Source organism: Manacus candei, unplaced genomic scaffold (assembly GCF_025592945.1).
Source record: "Manacus candei isolate 608988 ecotype Guabito, Panama unplaced genomic scaffold, ASM2559294v1 h1tg000081l, whole genome shotgun sequence".
NCBI classification, from domain to species: Eukaryota; Metazoa; Chordata; class Aves; order Passeriformes; family Pipridae; genus Manacus; species Manacus candei.
In genome coordinates, this window is record NW_026138129.1 from 2,259,579 (window position 1) to 2,277,650 (window position 18,072).

General features: G+C 43.9%; 1 protein-coding gene across 4 annotated transcripts in view; it reads left to right on the plus strand.

Annotated features, from left to right (window-relative positions):
* Positions 1 to 18,072, plus strand: part of PDE10A (phosphodiesterase 10A) — a 353,359-nt gene that overhangs the window by 161,881 nt on the left and 173,406 nt on the right. For 2 of the 4 annotated variants that reach the window (XM_051811132.1, XM_051811133.1), the window contains exon 1: positions 16,651 to 17,961. The exons of 1 other annotated variant lie outside the window; for it this stretch is intronic. In XM_051811132.1, the coding sequence (XP_051667092.1) occupies positions 17,109 to 17,961 (853 nt within the window). In that variant the 5' untranslated portion in view covers positions 16,651 to 17,108. Of the gene's footprint in view, positions 1 to 5,723; positions 5,908 to 16,650; positions 17,962 to 18,072 lie in introns of those variants that run through there. One more of the 4 variants, XM_051811134.1, reaches the window with a different exon arrangement.

Consider the following 18,072-nt stretch of genomic DNA (forward strand, 5'->3'; position numbering starts at 1 on the left):
TGGTTTCAAATTGCCATTGGGGACTGCTGAAGGAATAGGCAGAAGAGTCTGTTGTGCCTCTGTCATAAGACTTTTGGTTCCTCCACCCTTTACAGCTGGTCAGGAGCCATCCTTGCCTCTCATTCTTGTCCCTGGTGTCTGTGCCTTCCCTCTCTGTTTTCCCAGAGTGCTTTTCCCAGTAGCGGAATTGCCTTCACTGGGAACATCCTTAGAGGCCTTGGGCGACAGACTCATCAGAGTAGGGGTTTCACAGTGTGTGGGTCCTCTCAGGAGCTCTTGAATGATACCACTATACAAATTATCAATGTCAATACAAATTATCAATACATCTTTACTCTCTTTTGTATGTTAGGAGGAAAAAATAGTCTTCACAGCTCATTTTTGGGTATATACACATTATCTCCAGTTCAGATTGGAGAGGGCAGGGCAGACAGATGTGCTTACCTACCCGCAAAATGGGCAGCACACTAGTCCTGTGTTAGCAGTGAAATTCAGTGGTTGCTGTTTTTGGGAGAGGAATGCCAAGTCTGGCACGGTTATGTGGAGAGCATGCAGTCATCCCGAGCTTTAGAAAGGGTCGCTCTTTGCAGGTCTGGAGATGCTGGGGAGCTTGGGTTATGCTGTGTGTTTCTCCCATGTGCTGGAAGACAGGAGTTCTGGGTGGATTCTGTTGCCTTCAGTTGGGAGGGCAAAACACCCATCCTTTGTTCTTAAAGAAGGAGTTACCAGACTTTACCTCAGGTAATCATTTCTTGAAACAAGCTGAATCTCTAGTTATGATTTCTCAACTCGCCCTTTTGGGCTAGTGTTTACTTACAGTGCTCAGCTGTAGCATCTTCAGTAGTGTCTGGAGTTATCATGAACATGCACAGCACTTTCTGATGAAGATAAAGATTCCCCAAGAAGCTCCCAACTCAAGTTAAAAGGAGAACAAATGAGAGAAGGGAAACATGGAGGGGGGTGAGAGGGAAGAGGGAAGAAAGGAAATGGAGGAGATACTGGCTTGATTATTGGAAAAAGTAATTCAGATCATTGATGCTAGTGAGTTTTCCAGATTATGAATAAGTTTAAAGGCATTTTTCTCAATGTGGCAGAGGCCACTGTTTAAGTCTCATTGAAGTTAATTTTGTGAAGGGGAATAAGGTGGGAGGAAGAAAGAGTGAATGCATGCCAGATGGGGTTTAAGAAGAGAAATCCAGGCACAGAGACAGCATGAAAAGAGCTTGCAAGCAGGCATATGAGGGGGACACAAAAGGAATGGAGGGAGGGAGTGAATGGAGATGGGGGAGGGCCAGGCTGAGCAGATGGAGACAGCAAGAGAAGGAGATTGGGCAGGCAATAAGGGGATTTACTTGTAGAGAGGCCTTGGAAAGTAAAAGTAAGGAGTTTGGCATTGGATAAATGGTGGGGGAACGGAGCGCACAGGGAACCCCTGGGTGCTGAATGCAGGTGATGGTGCAGAGCTTGGCAACCTGGACAAGTTTGGTTGGGTATGGAAGGGACTGAATTCTCTTTCTGGGGTCAGACCCCACTTGGCACCCCTGGAGATCAAGGCCTTGCTCCAGAGTTGCAGTGATTTCACAGAGAGAAAGGGTGACCTTGTTTAAAGGTACAGGGAGCTGTATTTATCTAAGACCTTTCTGTGGAGTCTTTCATTGTGCTCAGCATTGTAGCCATGATTCATGCACAGTCATAAAGATGTTAAAATGAAACAAGGTACCAGCTCCTAGAAACCCAAACGTAAAATATGTCAAGGGGACAACTCAGAAAGACAAGAAGGTAAAGCTCCATGTACAGAGACATGAAAGATAAGGAGATAAAAACGATCTCAGTCATACTCACACCTACAGAAATAGACAGCAGATACGTTTAAAAGATTTCCAACATAAAAAGAAGGTGTCAAGAACTTCCACCACCTGTTGCTGTGGAATATCTCCTGTTTCCTGGTAGAGGTGATGCCTGTCTGCATGAACTTTGGGTTGTCAATTTTGCTTCATCATTGCAGGCCGTTATTGAGGGAGAGGGAAAAGGGGCAACCAAATAACAGTTTGGATAGCTGAGTAAAATGCAATGGTTATTCTGTCAGCAGAGAGCAGGATGAGAGAGCAGAGTACCGGCAGGATATGTCATCTGAGGGACTGAATGAAGAGGATGGGCAGTAGAGGGGAATTCTGTGGGGTGGAAGAAGATGGGCTGTCAGAGGGAGAACTAATTCTGCAGCAAAGTGCCATTCCCAATCCAGGAGTGCCATCTGTGCCTTCTGAGTACCCTTTTTTAGCCCACTCACCCCCAAGAGAGCCTGCTCTACTATTAGAGAAAGTCTTTTTTTTTTATTATTATTTCTCATTTTAAATCTGTTCCAACGTGTGGAACAAGTTGTCACAAAAAGTGTCTCCCAGCATGAATATGAAGCGCAGGTTCTTGAACATGAAGACAGGGTCATTAAAATCTAATATTTTAAGAGATTTTGGGGATCTTTGTGTGCGCATATCAGCAAGTCCCTTTAGTTTCATGTTTACATTTTTTATTTCAGACAGTTTTAAAATTATTTTTTGTTTTGTTGATTTCATCTGGGTTTTGTTTGCTTGTTTTTGTGAACAGATTAATTTTGAAAAAAAAATCAAGGGGGGGAAATAGCTAAACTTTCTAAAAGGTGGGGTGTTTTTCCCTGGTGAGCTCAACTGGCCTCAGTGGCCAAAACTGACTGGTGGTAACACATAGCTCCTTGTGCCTCGGCCACATATATGTTGTTTGCAACCACCACATCAAGCAAATTATTGCTTGGGGAATTACCTTTTGGGTGAGTGTTGGGGTGATTCAGAGTGCATTCAGTTTTGTGATTCATGGAGCTGCAAAGGAAAACTGATGACTAGAGGTGGGGGAAGGAGTAAGACAAAAAGGCAGAAAATAAATGTCCAGAAGGCACTTGTCATCAGGCACGTTTCAGAGTTTCTAACAATATGGGACAGTGACATTTGGCAACCACTACATTTATGCTTCATGCTTTAATCTTTACTTTCTGACAGTATTTTAATGTTTTGCAAAAACACTATTGCTAACATATGAACACTAGTATTTTTAGTTGCTTCCTACTCTTAGGTACTGTTTTACCACATAGAACAATTTAAACCAACTGTTCCAGCCAGTTACTCTTTGGAAATGCACTCTGTTCGTTGGGCTTTGTTCTGAAGTCCTTGTTTGTCTTCAGTACTCCCAAATTTCTTCATGTGAAGTGCAACTTTGCTCTACTTAAACCCATTTCCTAAGCAATTTTTTTCCTAAATTAAGGATTGCTAGAAACATAGAAGAAGCCATTGCAGATGAGCCTGTCTAGTGGTCTTGCCTTGTTTTGAGGGGGTCCACTCTTAGAAACTTTGGAAGAACCTGCAAGAAATCTCAGTGAAGTCACCTGCGGAATGAATTTCTCATGGGAGAGGATTTTTCCTTGAATTTTTCATTGAATTACCAACCTAAATTCTGAAACTTAGGTGAACTTCTTTTCTAATTTCAAGCTTAACCTTGTTAGCTGTCTATAAACACCTCACTTCTAAAATAGCAGTGATTCCAACAGCATGGTTACACGTTGCATATTCTAAATATTTTTAACCAGTTATACAGTTTTAGCACTTCTGGAGAGGAAGGAAACCTTTTTAGTTATTAACTACACTACAGTAGCCTGACTCCTCAAGTTTCTGCAAACAACCAGGTACCATCACCATGCACAAGTATTAAGGTATACCTCAATATTCAGCATTAATTATTTAGTTAGTTCTGTGTGCCATTTGTACAAACACAGTGTTCACAGATCCCTTAAACACACAAGAACAAAATATTCCAAGGATTAAACATGGGCTGAAATGACCTGTCAGCTGAGGATGCTCAGTCAATGTCTGTGCTTGGAATATGCAAAAGTCTAACAAAACCATGATTAATAATGTGTATCAATGGAGTCAAAAAGCCCATTTGATTAGGCTTTTATGGGAAGTACAATACAAATAATTATGCCAAAGATAAAGAAATTCAGAAAAAGTATTTTTCAAGTAAACATAGCATTTCCCAAGCAGCAGGACATAATGGCTTTGAAGTTCTCTGTAAAGTCAGAATTATCCCCACCATAACTTATGGTGAGTAACCTAATCAGACAGTGACACTAAGGAGGAATGAACCTTAAACAATTTCTTTGGTGTATTAAGTGCAAATGGGCTTTTGTATATTATTTATTCCTTTTGTCTCACATGATTTTCTTTTAAAACTATACTTATTGTAAAGAACTATAAAGAAATCCCTTTTATTCTTCAGTTAATGCAGGGCTTGAAAAATGTACCTTCTGTCTAAATAGCCAGTGAAGACCATGTCTACAAATGTGGACAGTTTGGTTTGGTCTCATGTGTGAAAAGCCCAGTCGTAATTCTGCTTTCTCTGGCTTTCAGAGGACTTTGTTTTGTTTTGTTTTGTTTTGTTTTCAAACATGCTTAGAAGGCACATGTTGACGAATCAGCAAAATATGAGTCTTGTTAGCTTTTTGAGTGATTTTCCATCTGGTAGATTCATTTAATTAGGGTGATGGGCTTGAAGTTATTCTGTTGCTCATTTCATGCAACTCAAATACCTGCATGGGGATTCCTAAATTTCCAGTGCTTCTAGAGACATAGATCTACTCCTTGTCCCATGTAATTGCAGCAAGTACTCACCTGTAGTGTAAGGCTTAGATAACTTCCATTTTTGCCATAGAAAGAAAGAAAACCTCATCTCAGCCAGATCCCTGTGAGCTGCAGATGGAGAGGCTTTGAAATGGAAAAAAACAGAAGTATTAAGAAGAGTGACTAAGGCAGTCTGACAAGGGAAGGGATGAAAGAAAAGGCCAAAACCGTGTGGTCTGGCTCTTTTCTTTGATTGTTGTAGAAATAAACCCAATCCATTGAAATCCATGGCTTTATGCTGGCACAAAGCAGAAAAGAATCAAGTGCAAGGTTTCAGGCAAAGCAAGGACACAATCTTTCACATAGGTAAATGAGTGAATTATCGTTGTTTATCTTGGCCTTCTCATCAAGAAGACTGTTTTATGGTTTGGGAAGTAAGAACTTAGAGGGTCCATTAGACAAGTATATTTCTGATTGCCTGAAACTGCTGAACGGGTATGGTAGAATTTAAAATAGCTACCAGCTAAACAGTAAAATACTCCCCCAGAACTCCAAGATGGTGACTCCACTTGGGTCCACTTACTTTTCCATCCCCTTTCTCTACATTTCCCTTCCTTACGAATTCTAACATGTCATCTGATAAAACAGCTGTTTTGCGTTTTTATTTTGTATATTTTCATGCATTAGATTTCCAGATCCTTTCCATTACTTCTACATTTATTCGTGCATTTTCTTAGAGTGCTGTAGTATACACTGAGATCTCTTCTCTACAGAGAAATATCTTTGCTGAAACACAGCTATGCTGATTTTCATGGAAGAGTAGTAGTGTGAATTAACTTTTTAATTGTTGTTACTCAAAACAGGATAAGCTTCAAAATGCCTTTTGAAAAACTTAATCTGACATACAGTGTAGACAGAAGCAGCAGCTGTAATAAATCCTGCTGGGGTCGGGTGATTTGTGTCCCAAAAAGGAGTACAGGTCAGTGCCGCTGCAGGAACTGCTGCTGTGTCAGTTACATTTATATTGCTGTCTGAAGCCCAACTATTGGAAAAAATCTAAGAAAAACTTCAGAAGCACCTCAAACTATGTACCAGGCTTCAGTGTGGTTCACATGGATCAAATAATTTCACTTGGCAGAGTAATGCAGTGATCTCATGAAAGCTCTTAATATTAACAGTGCACTACTCTTTAGGTGGGAGTCTTCCTTCTACACCAAGGCCAGGCCAGATATTTGTTTACAAAGATCAAGTTCTCACAAGAAGGTAGGTATAATTGGGGAGGTGGGGGCTTTTTTACATCTTGCTATGATCAAAAAGTAAGCCAAGAAGTTGGTGGAGTTTGGGTGGGGTTTTTTGGGTTTTTTTAGTCAAATAACAGGTCAGTTGCTGTTGTTTGGAGTTTCTTAATCTTCTCAGATTAAATTAAATCATTTACTTACATTGGAAATTAATGTTTGGTAGATCGGACTTACACAGAAGACTGGTAGTTCACCAACAATGAGGAATGGTTTGATCTCAGCCATGAGTGTGGTTTTGAAAAATTACACTTCTGTTGAATATGAGGGTTTATTTTAAAAACTCTTGAGTGTCATGTTTAACAAAGAAAAATGGCTGTGGGGAGGGGGAAAACAAAGGAGAGCAGAAGTTTGTTTTCCTTAAAAAAGCAGCACAGCAGGCACTAAGGACATCATCCCCTTGGTGGCTGAGACAGCAGGAGGGTTTTCAGGCAGGGCTGGAGCTGTGCTCTTTGGGTCGCTACCCTACTGGAAGAGTTTGTCTGCTTGCCTTCCTGGAAAGGCAGAGCAGGCAGCCAGGTACCCTCTGGCAGTCTGTGTCTTTCAGGATCTGCTGACTTTGCCTCTGCCTGAAGCCAGTACCAGCCCAGGCTCCTTCCTCATACTTGAGATGGATGAGAAAACAGAGGGTGATATTGCGGACTTAGGAATGGTGGGGAGGGGACACCAGAATACATCTGTGTCTCTTTTTCAACAGTCTTTTATAACTCTTTTTTAAAACTTCCTGCATAACTTTAGGGGGAAAAATGAAACTTCTGTGCTTCTTCCTCTGTAAGGCAGCATTAGTGAATAATATTTCCCTGTTTTACAGAGCTGTCAGGCAATGTCTTGAGTATTTGTGAAGCCTGCAGAAATGCTGGGTGCTGTAGACCACCTGAGAATGAAGTGCTTATAGCTAAAGGGAAGACAAATGCCTTGCTGGCATAAGGAAGGTGACAAATTGAATTTATTTATTTTTTGGGGTCTGGACTGGTTTTGTAATTTCTTTCCTATATGCAAGTAAGGTTGTGTTAGCAGAGTTTACAAATTATAAAATTTGAGAGGCCATTTTCTGCACAGAGAGGAACTGGTACAGAATTTGGTATGATTCAGAGAGCTCTGAAGTCTGTATGACTGGAAGCAGAATGAAGCATAGCAGTACAAAGTGCAAAATCATTCACCTAGTGACAAAATATGAATACTGTCTTTGAGCTCATCAGTTGGAAACAACAAAGAGGAAAGAAAATGCTCATGGCTATGTTCATAACAAAATGACTTGGTCAACAGTGACTCCTCCCACCCTCCCAGTACTGTGACCATTACATATCAGGCAAAATTTCTGCAAAAGGACAGGGGAAACATTTAAGCTGTCTCTAAAACATTAGCAAGAATCCATCTGCAGAGCCTTAGCAAGAGCCTCTCTGCAACTTGTAGTAGTCATTTGTATTGAGCAAATGAATTCCAAGCGGAAGATATATAGTGGAGGGCTTGTGAAGTGGGACATCAGGAGACAGAGCTACTGTTATATGAAAGAACTAATAGACTGTGCCTTGATTAGTCAAGGAAAATGGTCTGGGAAAGATTCTACTGCTCCTTTTAAATACCAAATATTAAAAAGGTGGAATATATTTTTAAAGCTGGTCCAACAAAAATGGCCATACATTTATTTTGGCTGGAAAATAGGAGAAGGCAGAGTGAGATTGTGAATGACCTTTTTACTGCAGCACTGGAAGCTATGTAACTGATTTTTGGGTGTGTGACCTGTCCACAATAGTAGGGACTAATGTCAGAGATCATGGGATCCCTTTCAGGCCTCTGTTTCAGAGCTCCACTAAGCTGGAAGAGAGTGGTGGATTCCACATGGCAGCACCTGAAGCCAGAGCTTGGTTTCTAGGCAAGCGGGAAGTGCGTGGGTTTCCCTCCTATGGCACATGCCATTTCCCTCTCACCAAAATTCTGCTTGATTGTCTCATTTTTGTTTCCTACACCATTTAAAGGTTCCTTCGGCTCCCTTTCCCCTTAATTTAAAGCCCTGCTCCACAGATCATTTACAGCTGCATTAAAGTTATCCTGTTATTCTAGAGCTTCATGGGGCTGAAATAGTCAGAAAATCAACTCCCATAGTTTTGAAGGTAAGAAAAACTGTCTACAGTTTTGAGTATGTATTATGATAAGCCATGTGCAGAGCATGTGCTGATAAGCAGGAAAAGCTATTTGCAATAAAATTTTCTGCTTTTCTAATAATGCTTTTCAGATTTTATTTATTGAAGCCCCATCCAGTCAAACCACAACTTGGGTCAGAAAAACTCCACATACGTTGAGTGAAAACTCCACATAGAAATTTAGTTAAATGGAAGGTCTAGAGTCTCACAAAGGAATCCTTCATCCAGAAATAAACTCAGAGTTGCTCCTGCATTACTGGCTTGTTTTGTCTGGATGTCAATCTGCACTGAAAAAAAAGAAGGTAATGATAGGTAATTATATCTGAGTGTGCATGAGCCATATCAGATGTAGAGATGGTCTGATATAACGCGGGTGTTGGGACTACTGCATGATTTACTTTTTCTTCTCTTAGAAACTACAAACTAGAGGGCTTACCAGAAGCTTTCTCAGTATAGGGATTCTGAGTTATGGGGTTTGATGGAAGCCACATTGTTGCTTTGCTTTGAAAATAGTCACACCTAAGGTGCAGCATTTACATCTCTGCAGACTGTATCCAGCAAGAGAAAGCTGAGCTGAGGATATACTAGAGATTGTTTCAAGTTGGTTACACTGTGCTTTCCCTTCTGATTTTGTCCTAAAGGTGCAGGAAATTTTCAGAAAGAAAAAAAATCAGTTCAAATAAACTTTGCAAAAATCTGCTAAATACTCAGGTCTATTCTTTCCAAATGTGAGGTCAGTATACTGCTCTGTGTTTGTTTTCTATATAATAAAGCAATTAATATATTTTAAAATCCCCATCCTGTTTGGCTAGCACAAATACAAAGCTTGATAGCCTGAACAGGACTCCTGTCAGTTATAACTATGGGATCCAGTTTTACTTTCTTTCTAAGGAAAACACATGAAGAAATTATTTGTGCCTGTTTTATTTCTGAGCTGCTGATCTTGTGTTACCATGGGGGTAGGATGTTTCCTATTTGTCCTGCTTGAGCTCCATGGTCTGTACTCAGTCTCCCAAACATTCATTCAGAGAACCCATGTCCAGCAGGAGAGGTGAGCAACTTCCTGTCTGTGTGGCCAAGCTGATAAGACACTGCTGCTTCATTTCTACCATCCTAAAGCCTCCTCCACAGGCAGCTCAGGGCTTCCTCTTCCTCTACTTCAACAGCTGAGCTTTATTTAGACCCAAGGTTTGGGAAGAGTCCCCCTCCCCTTGTGAGTACCAGAGCTTACTGTGGGGCTCGGCCAGCAGAAGGGCAGGAAGATGTGCTTCTGCTGGAGAAAGACTTTGGAAGTAGTACGAGGAAAGCAGGTGAAGAACTTGTTGCAGCTGAGAGAACAGGGATGCTGCCAGTTTGAAGTATGTTTGCTAAGACACAGCACATGTGACAGCATGGGGAGAAATGGTGAAGTGAAGGATGGATCATGCATGAGGGAGAAAAAGCTATTGGAATAATAGGGGCTTCTGGATAATGGTAAAAAAGATAATGGGAAATAAGTAAACAAAGAGATAAAAGAGAATGAATAAAGGTGTATGACAGTAGTGTCTTATTTCTAGAGGAGAATTGTACTGAGTCAAATAAGCTTGTCTTCAATGGTCTAGGGTTGCATATGTGAGATGGTATTTACTCAGGGAGGATGGCAGTAATACCCCAGCCTTTTATGTTGTGGTCTTCACATGCTGACGTTAAAGTATTGCCTAAGGGAAATCTGTACTGTTATGTTGATTCTGCAGCTAGAGAAATACTGTCTGTGTGTGAGAGAAAGAGAGGGGGGGAAAGACAAAAAAAAATAGAGGGAGAAGTGTGAAGAACAGACAAGAAAAAGATAGCAAGTATGTCCTAGGGTGGAATATAAAGATAGCAGGTACCTGTTCATAGTGTGTGCATGTACAGTGCTGCTGTAAAGAAATAAGCTGTGTTGAATTTCTTGGTTCCTAAAGTGAGGATTGAATAGAGAAAAGTTACTTAGATAATAAACTTTTCTCAATTTTATCAGCTTGATTGTGGTGCTGAATGAATGCATGTTACAGCAGCATCAGTCTGAGAGCTCACATAGGACAGCTGCGTGTATACAACAAACTCCAAGAGTTCAAGATTTCATTTAAAAATCAATCTTTCTAGTTTTCAGGATTACAAAGGTATGTTTCTACATAGAAACAGAACATGGATTTGAAACCAAACTGTTCTAGAAAACATGTTAAATAGTCAGTGATTGCTAGAAGTATGCATTTCTTTGCACTTTTTATCTCCTCAGGGTATTAACTGTGAAGGCTAATAACTGCATTTCACTATCAACAGCCACAGTTTCAGATATGACTTTTTAACAGATGGGCAGGAATAAAGTCCTGTTCCTCACAGGGGGATAGTTTGGTAATTACTGCAATGCAACTGAAGGAAGGAGGAATTCAAGTGAAAAGGAAAAAGCATTCTTCTAAAATACCGCTTGTTTCCCTCGAGCAATGCTCAGACATCACAAGGTGCAAATGTAGGTAATTCTAAAGGTTAGACTCAGTCTCTTTTTTTTTTTTGCACCTGCTGTAATATCAAAGAGAACAAAGTCTTACACTTAAACTCAGAGTGGAGATTGCTAGTTCCATCAAAGAATTTGCCAGTGATGGAGCAGAAGAACTTCTCATGAACTGTGCAAAGCATCTTGGGGAAAAGTCTGCTTCTTTCTACTGGTTGTAAAATTTTGGAAAGTGAAGAAAGGGGTTGCAAGAGAGATTAATGGTGGAAAGCTGGCATTCCTGTCGGGACAGTAGCTTTGTGTGGTCTGTGCTACGTGCTAGCAAGATGCACACACAGCTCATGGTGAATCAGTACAATATAAGCCAGTATTGACCTTTTCTTTTGGATTTTTGTTAAAACTGTTCTTTAATTCATGTAAAGAATAGAATTTCTATGTTCTGATTGAACACGGAATTGAAATAACTTATTTGTCTCTAGCAGATAGCTAATTATAACAAAGTTCTGTCATAAATTAACTCCAGATTTCACTGTGAAAACAGGAAGACAGAATTACAAAAATTCTGATAGCCCTATTTAGTTCTCTTGCAATAAACATGGCTATTCCAATAGTACTAGATAACAACAGTGCTGTTGCCTACCATGCCAACCTTTACGTCGTTTGCTGTTTGTATTTCATTAGTAACTCAGAGGCCCTGGTCCCAGGCCAGGATCCTGTTCTGTGGGACATAATTCAAAAGATGGTCTTTGTATCAAAGACCTTGCTGTGTTTTTATGGTGCTTTGGGTTTATAATAGAGCATCTCTGTAAAGAGAGCTGCTACTGGAGTTTTAATTTATTTAAAGGACAGTTTTTTCTGGAAGGATGTCCTCTACTTTTATTAAAGTAACTTAAACCCAGAAAGACATTTCACTTTCTGAACACCCTTTAAATAAAACCAGTAAATATTTGATCTTTGTACTGCATGGGATAGCACAAAATGGTAGATGGCTTCATAAAGTTTTGTTTAGCTTCTTTCATAGGAAATAAATCTGAGTAAATATATTGCAAATGTTTCCAGTTGTACCTTGACACTAGCTTTTTTTTTGTCATTCTAAAATTAATCTTATTTCACTTTTTATTACATTTTAATCTATAGCAATATGTCTACTTGAAAATTTTGCAACCCATAATGTCCTACTTTTGCACTTGAGCTATCTTCTTTCCATAAAGAATTGCAGTTTTCCCCAGAAAAATAATGCTGAAAACTTTTCATAGCTTAGTGTATTTCTAAAAGGAAAAAAAATTAGCAGGAAAAGACATGGTCTTCACAGCTTTAATAATGTACCCACCATCATACATCACATAGCATAGTGCTTCTAGAGAAACTTTTATCATTTACAGTTCCAGCCACAAAACCTTTCAGCTATGTTGAAAGCTGAGCAGAAAGTGAAGTGACATAAGCAAAGCTGAACAAACTACTGAAAGCAAACAAGATATATTTTTCCTATTTCTATATGTCTCTGAACAGACCTGGACTTCTTAAAAAATGTGTTGTTTTGATTTTCTGAATGAATTGCAGTTTATTTTGGATCTCCCAGTATTTCTTCTCCGCTTGGACTAGGTAATTCCCCAAAACACTTTCAGGATGGCTTCTAGGACATGTTTGCAAGTTACCAACACTGAGAGTTAATATTCTTGTGGAAAAGAGGTGGCTTGGATGGGTGTTTGTGGGATTTTTAGAAAATGGCTGATATATACCCTTTAAACAAATTTACTCCTTGCATGAGTACAGTGTTTGAGAATAATCCTTTGTAAAAAAGAATCCCTTAAGAAATGGGGTTATTTATAAATTATTCTAAAGCTTTATGGAACAAGACTTTAGGAAACAATGTCCTTTCTGGAGGTTTCTAATTTATGATAGCAATTGGACTGGATGATAATTGCTATATTCTGTGGGATCATTTACCAGAAAATTCCTAGGGGGAAAAATTATTTGGGGCTGTATTTACTCAGCTCAAGAGCTTGGGGTTTAGCTGCATTTATCCTTTCACTCTGCCTGCCCCACCTTTCCAACAGGTTGCCTTCTCTCTATTTCATTGTGGCTGCTTCTGCCGCACTCGCATTCAGGTGGTTGGTTCCATCAGCTCTGTCATCCTCTACTGCTGTCATCCTACATTTTTATGTACTACATCCTACATTTTTATAAACTCCTTTTCCTCATAATCTGTCTTATTTCTTCCTTTTTTTTCCCCCCCAAGGAATTGATTATATATCATAGAATGAATTCTTAGGATATAAGGATAAGAGGATTTACCAGGCAAAAGAGTGGGACCAGACAAAAAGTGATACACTGTCATTCTTCAAATGGAGCAGACAGAATTGGGAAAAAACAGATATTGGCTTTAAGCTGTATTTAATACCAAGTAACCTTTGTTATAACTTGATTTTACTTTTTCTCCACAATGTTTTTCTTCAAGTGTTCTGACTAAGATTACCGAATCATTGCCAAATAGGCTTATTTGTTTCTTTCAAACCAGGCGTGTTCCTGTAAGTACGATGCATGCTAGACCTCCTGATATCTTCATTGGGCACTCTGACTCCTGAGTTCTCATGAAATCATATTTACCCATGCAAATACAACTAAAGACTTTTGCTCATGGTTGTGCTGACACAGGGCATCCATATCAGAACCCTTGCACCTGACGCAAGGGGATGCATCAGAGTATTTTAACTTGCATTACTTGTGTTTCAGAGTTTTTAAAATCCTTTTTAGGGGGGATGATGTAGCAAATCTCACTGTTTCATATCAAAAATTCCTATTGCAGTGGCTGAGACTTTTCTGGTAAATGATGTGGGTGTATGGTTAGTACCACAGTGGGATCAGTGACTTCATCTCTCTACGGCAATGGAAATTGTGATACTGGCTGAGCAATGAAAACCCAGATTGACATTGAAGAGCAAATGTGATTCATCACTAATTTATCCCCAGGTATTGAGATGGCCATGAAGCATATTTAACTTGTCTGCAAATCAGTATATTTTACAAATATATATTTACAGAGCTTGAAAATTAATTTTCTCTGTCATCTAATTTCTTTTTTGTGATTGTTTTTGCCTGCCCAGTCAAGAAGCAGGTGACCAATCAGGTATGAATTGCCAATGGTTAATGAAAACTAATCTAATGAATAGTTTGTAAATAACCCTTAACCTGAAAACTGCTTTTCTAGAATATCTGATAATTTCTTACAAATCAAAATGTGTTTTGCTTGATTTGATGATTATACACGTACATATTTATACATGCACAATTGACATGCCTTGTATAAATAGATAGATATCCAGTTTCAGGCATTAATATTTGAACAACTGCAGTTTGGGTGAACAGCAACTGAAGAATTTAGCAAAGATTAGCACAGTTAAACAAGATTTCTACAGTTATAAATTGACGATGTAAAGTTTCAGAAGTTTACTCTTGGTATTGACAGAACAATTGGGACTAATCTGTCTAAAGCAGTTACTTTAATTTTTTCAGGTGACTAGCTCTTGTTTTTTGTCGGTCATTTCAGTCGGATTATCTCTAATTTTAAACATTTTAGTATTAGAGATTTTCTAATAAGAAGTTGTTAATTGTTAAAAAAATAGGCTGCAATAACAAAACACAATTCACTAAAATTTTGTTTCCATTAGCTAAGATTTCTCTTGGAGAATTTAAATGTTTGCTGGATCTCTAGTCATTGTGCAGCATTTACCATGGAAAAACCTCTATATTTAATGGACTTAAGGAAATAAAAACATCTCACACAAATAGACATGAGATATAAGTTATTAAACTGTTTTGATAAAGTCATACAAAAATACTAAGAGGAAGTGAATTACAAAAGCAGATTCAGTTTTCTGCATTTCAGTTCAGGATTTTTAAGCAACAGGAGGTTTTAAGAACCATGTAGATGGAAACACTTTAGTAAAACCTGCCCCGTCTGAGTTTTTTTGTATTGTTTTGCAGTTATTTTGTTCTTTTAATTAGAGTTTTTAATATGTTTTTGCATTTAAAACCTTTTGCAGACTCTGTGGATTGTTTCTTACTGTTACAGAACATTCAGCTGCTGGAAATGCACTTTAATTTGAAAGCGTTGTTATTTTCAGAGGAGCATCTCTTGCAGCCTTACAGATTGATACTTAAAGACTCTAACAGGAGCTGGTGGGTATTTTAGCATTAAAAGAAAATCCGAAATGATAGTATAAAATATTTCAACGATTTGAAATAAAAGCCAAAAAAGCGTAGGTTTATACTGTTTTCAAAGAAGGAGTCGAAATTCGAAAGAGCGACCCTAATTTTGAAGCGAAATAGGAAGATTGCGGTAGTTTGATGAGGACTCCCGCAGACACCTGGACCCGGTAACGCAGCACCTAGAGTGGCGGCGGACGACACAAAGGTCTGATCTCCGGGAAGGTAGAGGAGGAAAACAGAATCTCCCGCGTTTCGGGTGCCCTGCTGGCAGCGACCGCAGAAACATCTTTTTCGCCAGCGCCTGCAACGGTTCCCGCCGTGTCCGCTCCAGCCGCGCTCCGCGGGGCAGCGCCCGCCCTGGCTGCGCAGGGGCTCCGCTGCATCGCAACAAAATCTGCTGCCAGCGGCACGGCGACGGCCCCGGCTGGGTGGGCACCACCGCTGCCGCAGCTTCTCCGCCCGCTGGCGGGTGGGAGCTCCGGGGGGACGCGCCGTCTGCCCGAGGAGCGCCGTTCCCTCCGCTCCGTCCAGGTACCTGCGGCGAGGAAGCCGCGGGCCGTCCTCCCGCGGCGGGGTGGCCCTGCGGCGTGTGCGGTCCCTCTCAGTCCAGCCCTGCAGGTGCCCCCCGCGCTGGCGGTCGGCGCCGTGGTGCCCGAGGGAGCTGCCAGCCTGGTGCTCGGGCAGCGGGCACTGAGCCCCAGCGCCCCTTCCGAGGGCGGGGGAAGCCCCGCTGCCCGGCAGCTGCCCGCCGGGCGAGCGGAGGCGACGGCCGGGCAAGGCGGCCCCCGTCCAGGTGAGCTCCGTCGCCTGCACGGGCGGCCCGAGTGATAAACGATGCTCGCCCGTTCCCGGCGCTGACAGGGCTGAGGGGCGAGGCTGTCCCGGGAGGGCAGCCGGCGGAGGGCTGTCCGCAGCCCGGGAGCTCCGTCGCGCTCATCAGCGGCGCGGGGCGTCAGCTCTACGGTGCCTGCCGTCCCGCCTGGCCCGAAGGGTTTGCCCCGGCAGGGCTGAGGAGAGCCCTGCTGCCGATTGGCGACGCCGGCCCCCTTTCCCCGCTGCCAGAGGTGAACTCTGGTGGGCTCGGACCTCTCTGCCCCCCTCTCGACGGCCGCTGGCGCCCAGGACAGAGGGAGTTTAGGGCGAAAACGAAATACGCAGGGCCAGGGCTTTCAGCGCGGTCCTCAGGCCCTCTCCGATTTGAGCCCATCTTCGGGCTTCCCTTGACCGGCCGTTCCCCCGGCGGCTGCCCCGCTGAGGGACACGGTAGCGCTGCCCGCCGAGGCGCCGTGCAGGCGGGATGGGCGGACTGCGCCCGGGCTGGCGGGGCGAGGCGGCGGCGGAGGAGTGCTCCCCCGACGGGAGCTGCGGGTCGGGACCCCAAATGCCAGGGGACATCAGCGCCGGTGCTGGGTGGCGGCTGGCCGCTGTGACAGGCTCGCTGACGAGCAGCGGCTCCTTTGCCGGCGGAGCAAGGCCGGTGGCAGCCCCAGGGCCACGCTGCACACGAGGGAAGGGTCTGCGACGGCCCCTCGGGGGGCCGGAGGGCTGGGGCTGAGGGGTGGGTGGCTGCTAGTGTGCCAAGTTGTGGGGAGGGCGGGGAGGGGGCTGAAACAAACATGTGTGATGGGGAGGGACTGTGCCTCTTCGCATAGGGACGGTGTTGGATGTCCCATAGAAACGGAGGGGTAGTTCTGTGGCGTCTCCATTCCAGGCACCGCAGGGCGTCTGCCTTTTGATCTCAGCGGCTGGAAATATACGTTTAAAATAATGAGACCGCATAGGGAGGATCTTTTCTTCGTGTCTCTCCTCGCGTTCCCTTTAGGTAACCGCTGTGCCGTAGTTCCCGTGTGCGCGCCTGGCAATGAGAGGATGGGAGGGAGGGAGGCAGACTGGGAAGCGCTGGCTCCGCCAGTGGGCGTTTTCTGGCGGCCGGCGCTGCTGCTGGAAGCGGCACTGCAGTGATTGTATCTGCCTCTTTGCAGGCGAGCGCGCACATACGGGGCAATATTTGCCTCGCTCGAAGAAAATACAGATTGTTGCCGTTTTCTTGCTCTGAATGTGAGGTGGGAGCATGGGGAAAAGCGGACTTTAAAAGGGGATTGGAACCGTTTAGCGGTCAGTAGCGCCCTGTTCCTCTGGCCTAAAGGGGGAACGGAAATGTGAGGATTTTATGAGGGCGGGGAGCCGGAGTGCGAAGGAAATAGTGCCCGGGGGTTGCCGGAGGGAACGAAGGACCGATCCACGGTAACCCCTGGTTTGGCTCCGTCCGTTTTCGGCTTCCTCTTTCGCTTTAGTCCGGTATCTCTCCTAGGCGTCCTGCCTTAAACTGCCGGGAAAGGGAGGGAAGAGCGGAAGCATGTCCAACCCGGAGAAGCGGATCTTATCCCGCCCCTCGGCCCCCCTGGCTGCAGCACTCGGGGAAAAGCCCGGCTCCGGCAGCCGCCTGCTCCACTCCCATGGCCAGAGCGGTGGAGGTGGAGGCAGCGGCGGGTCTCCTCCTCCTCCCCCCGCTCCTGGAGGCGGCTCGGCTGCCTACAGCTCCCTCTCTGTCCTCCTGACAACCACCAGCAGCAGCAGGAGCCGCGCTGCAGGGACAGCCTCTTCTGCCGTCTCCGCCAGCATCGTCTCCAGAGCGGCAGCGGCTCCTTTCCTCGCTCCAATCCCCTCCTTTTCCTCCGCTTCTCCATCTTCTTTTTACTTCTTGCCGCCGCCTCCTCGTTTCCCCTCCTCGTTTTCCTTTAACCTCACAAGTCTCCAAGGGAGGGAGGGAGGAGGAGAGGCAGCGAGAGCGGCAGGAGGAGGAGGAGGAGGAAGAGATGTTGGCGGAGCAGCAGCAGCAGCAGCTCACTTGATCGCCCATCCAGGCGGCAGCGGCAGGAGGAGACTCTTCTGTTCTTCCTCCATCCAGGGCTTGCTGCTCCGTTCCGCAGCCGGCGGCCCTCGGCAGCACCACTCCCGGCCCCTCCTCTCCCCAGCCGCCTCTCGCCCGTGGTCCTGCAATTCCCTCGCCGCTGCAGCAGCAGCAGCCCGCGGCGACGGGATCCGAGGAGGCGACGGCCCCGGCGGGAGCAGGACTCCTAGGCGGCAGCAGCGGCAGAGAGGCGCCTTCTTCTCCTTCTCGTCTCCCCTGCTCCTAGGGCCAGACATGGAAGATGGATCTAATTCTGCAAGCTGCTTTAGGAGGTTTACGGACTGTTTCTTGAATACAAGTAGGTACCGGAGCGCTGTGCCCGGCGGCGGGTCGCGCGTGTCTCGGGGGAAGGCGAAGGGCTGTGTCCGAGGCTGGGTGCATGCCTTGTGGAAAGGGCATTTCTTTGTGA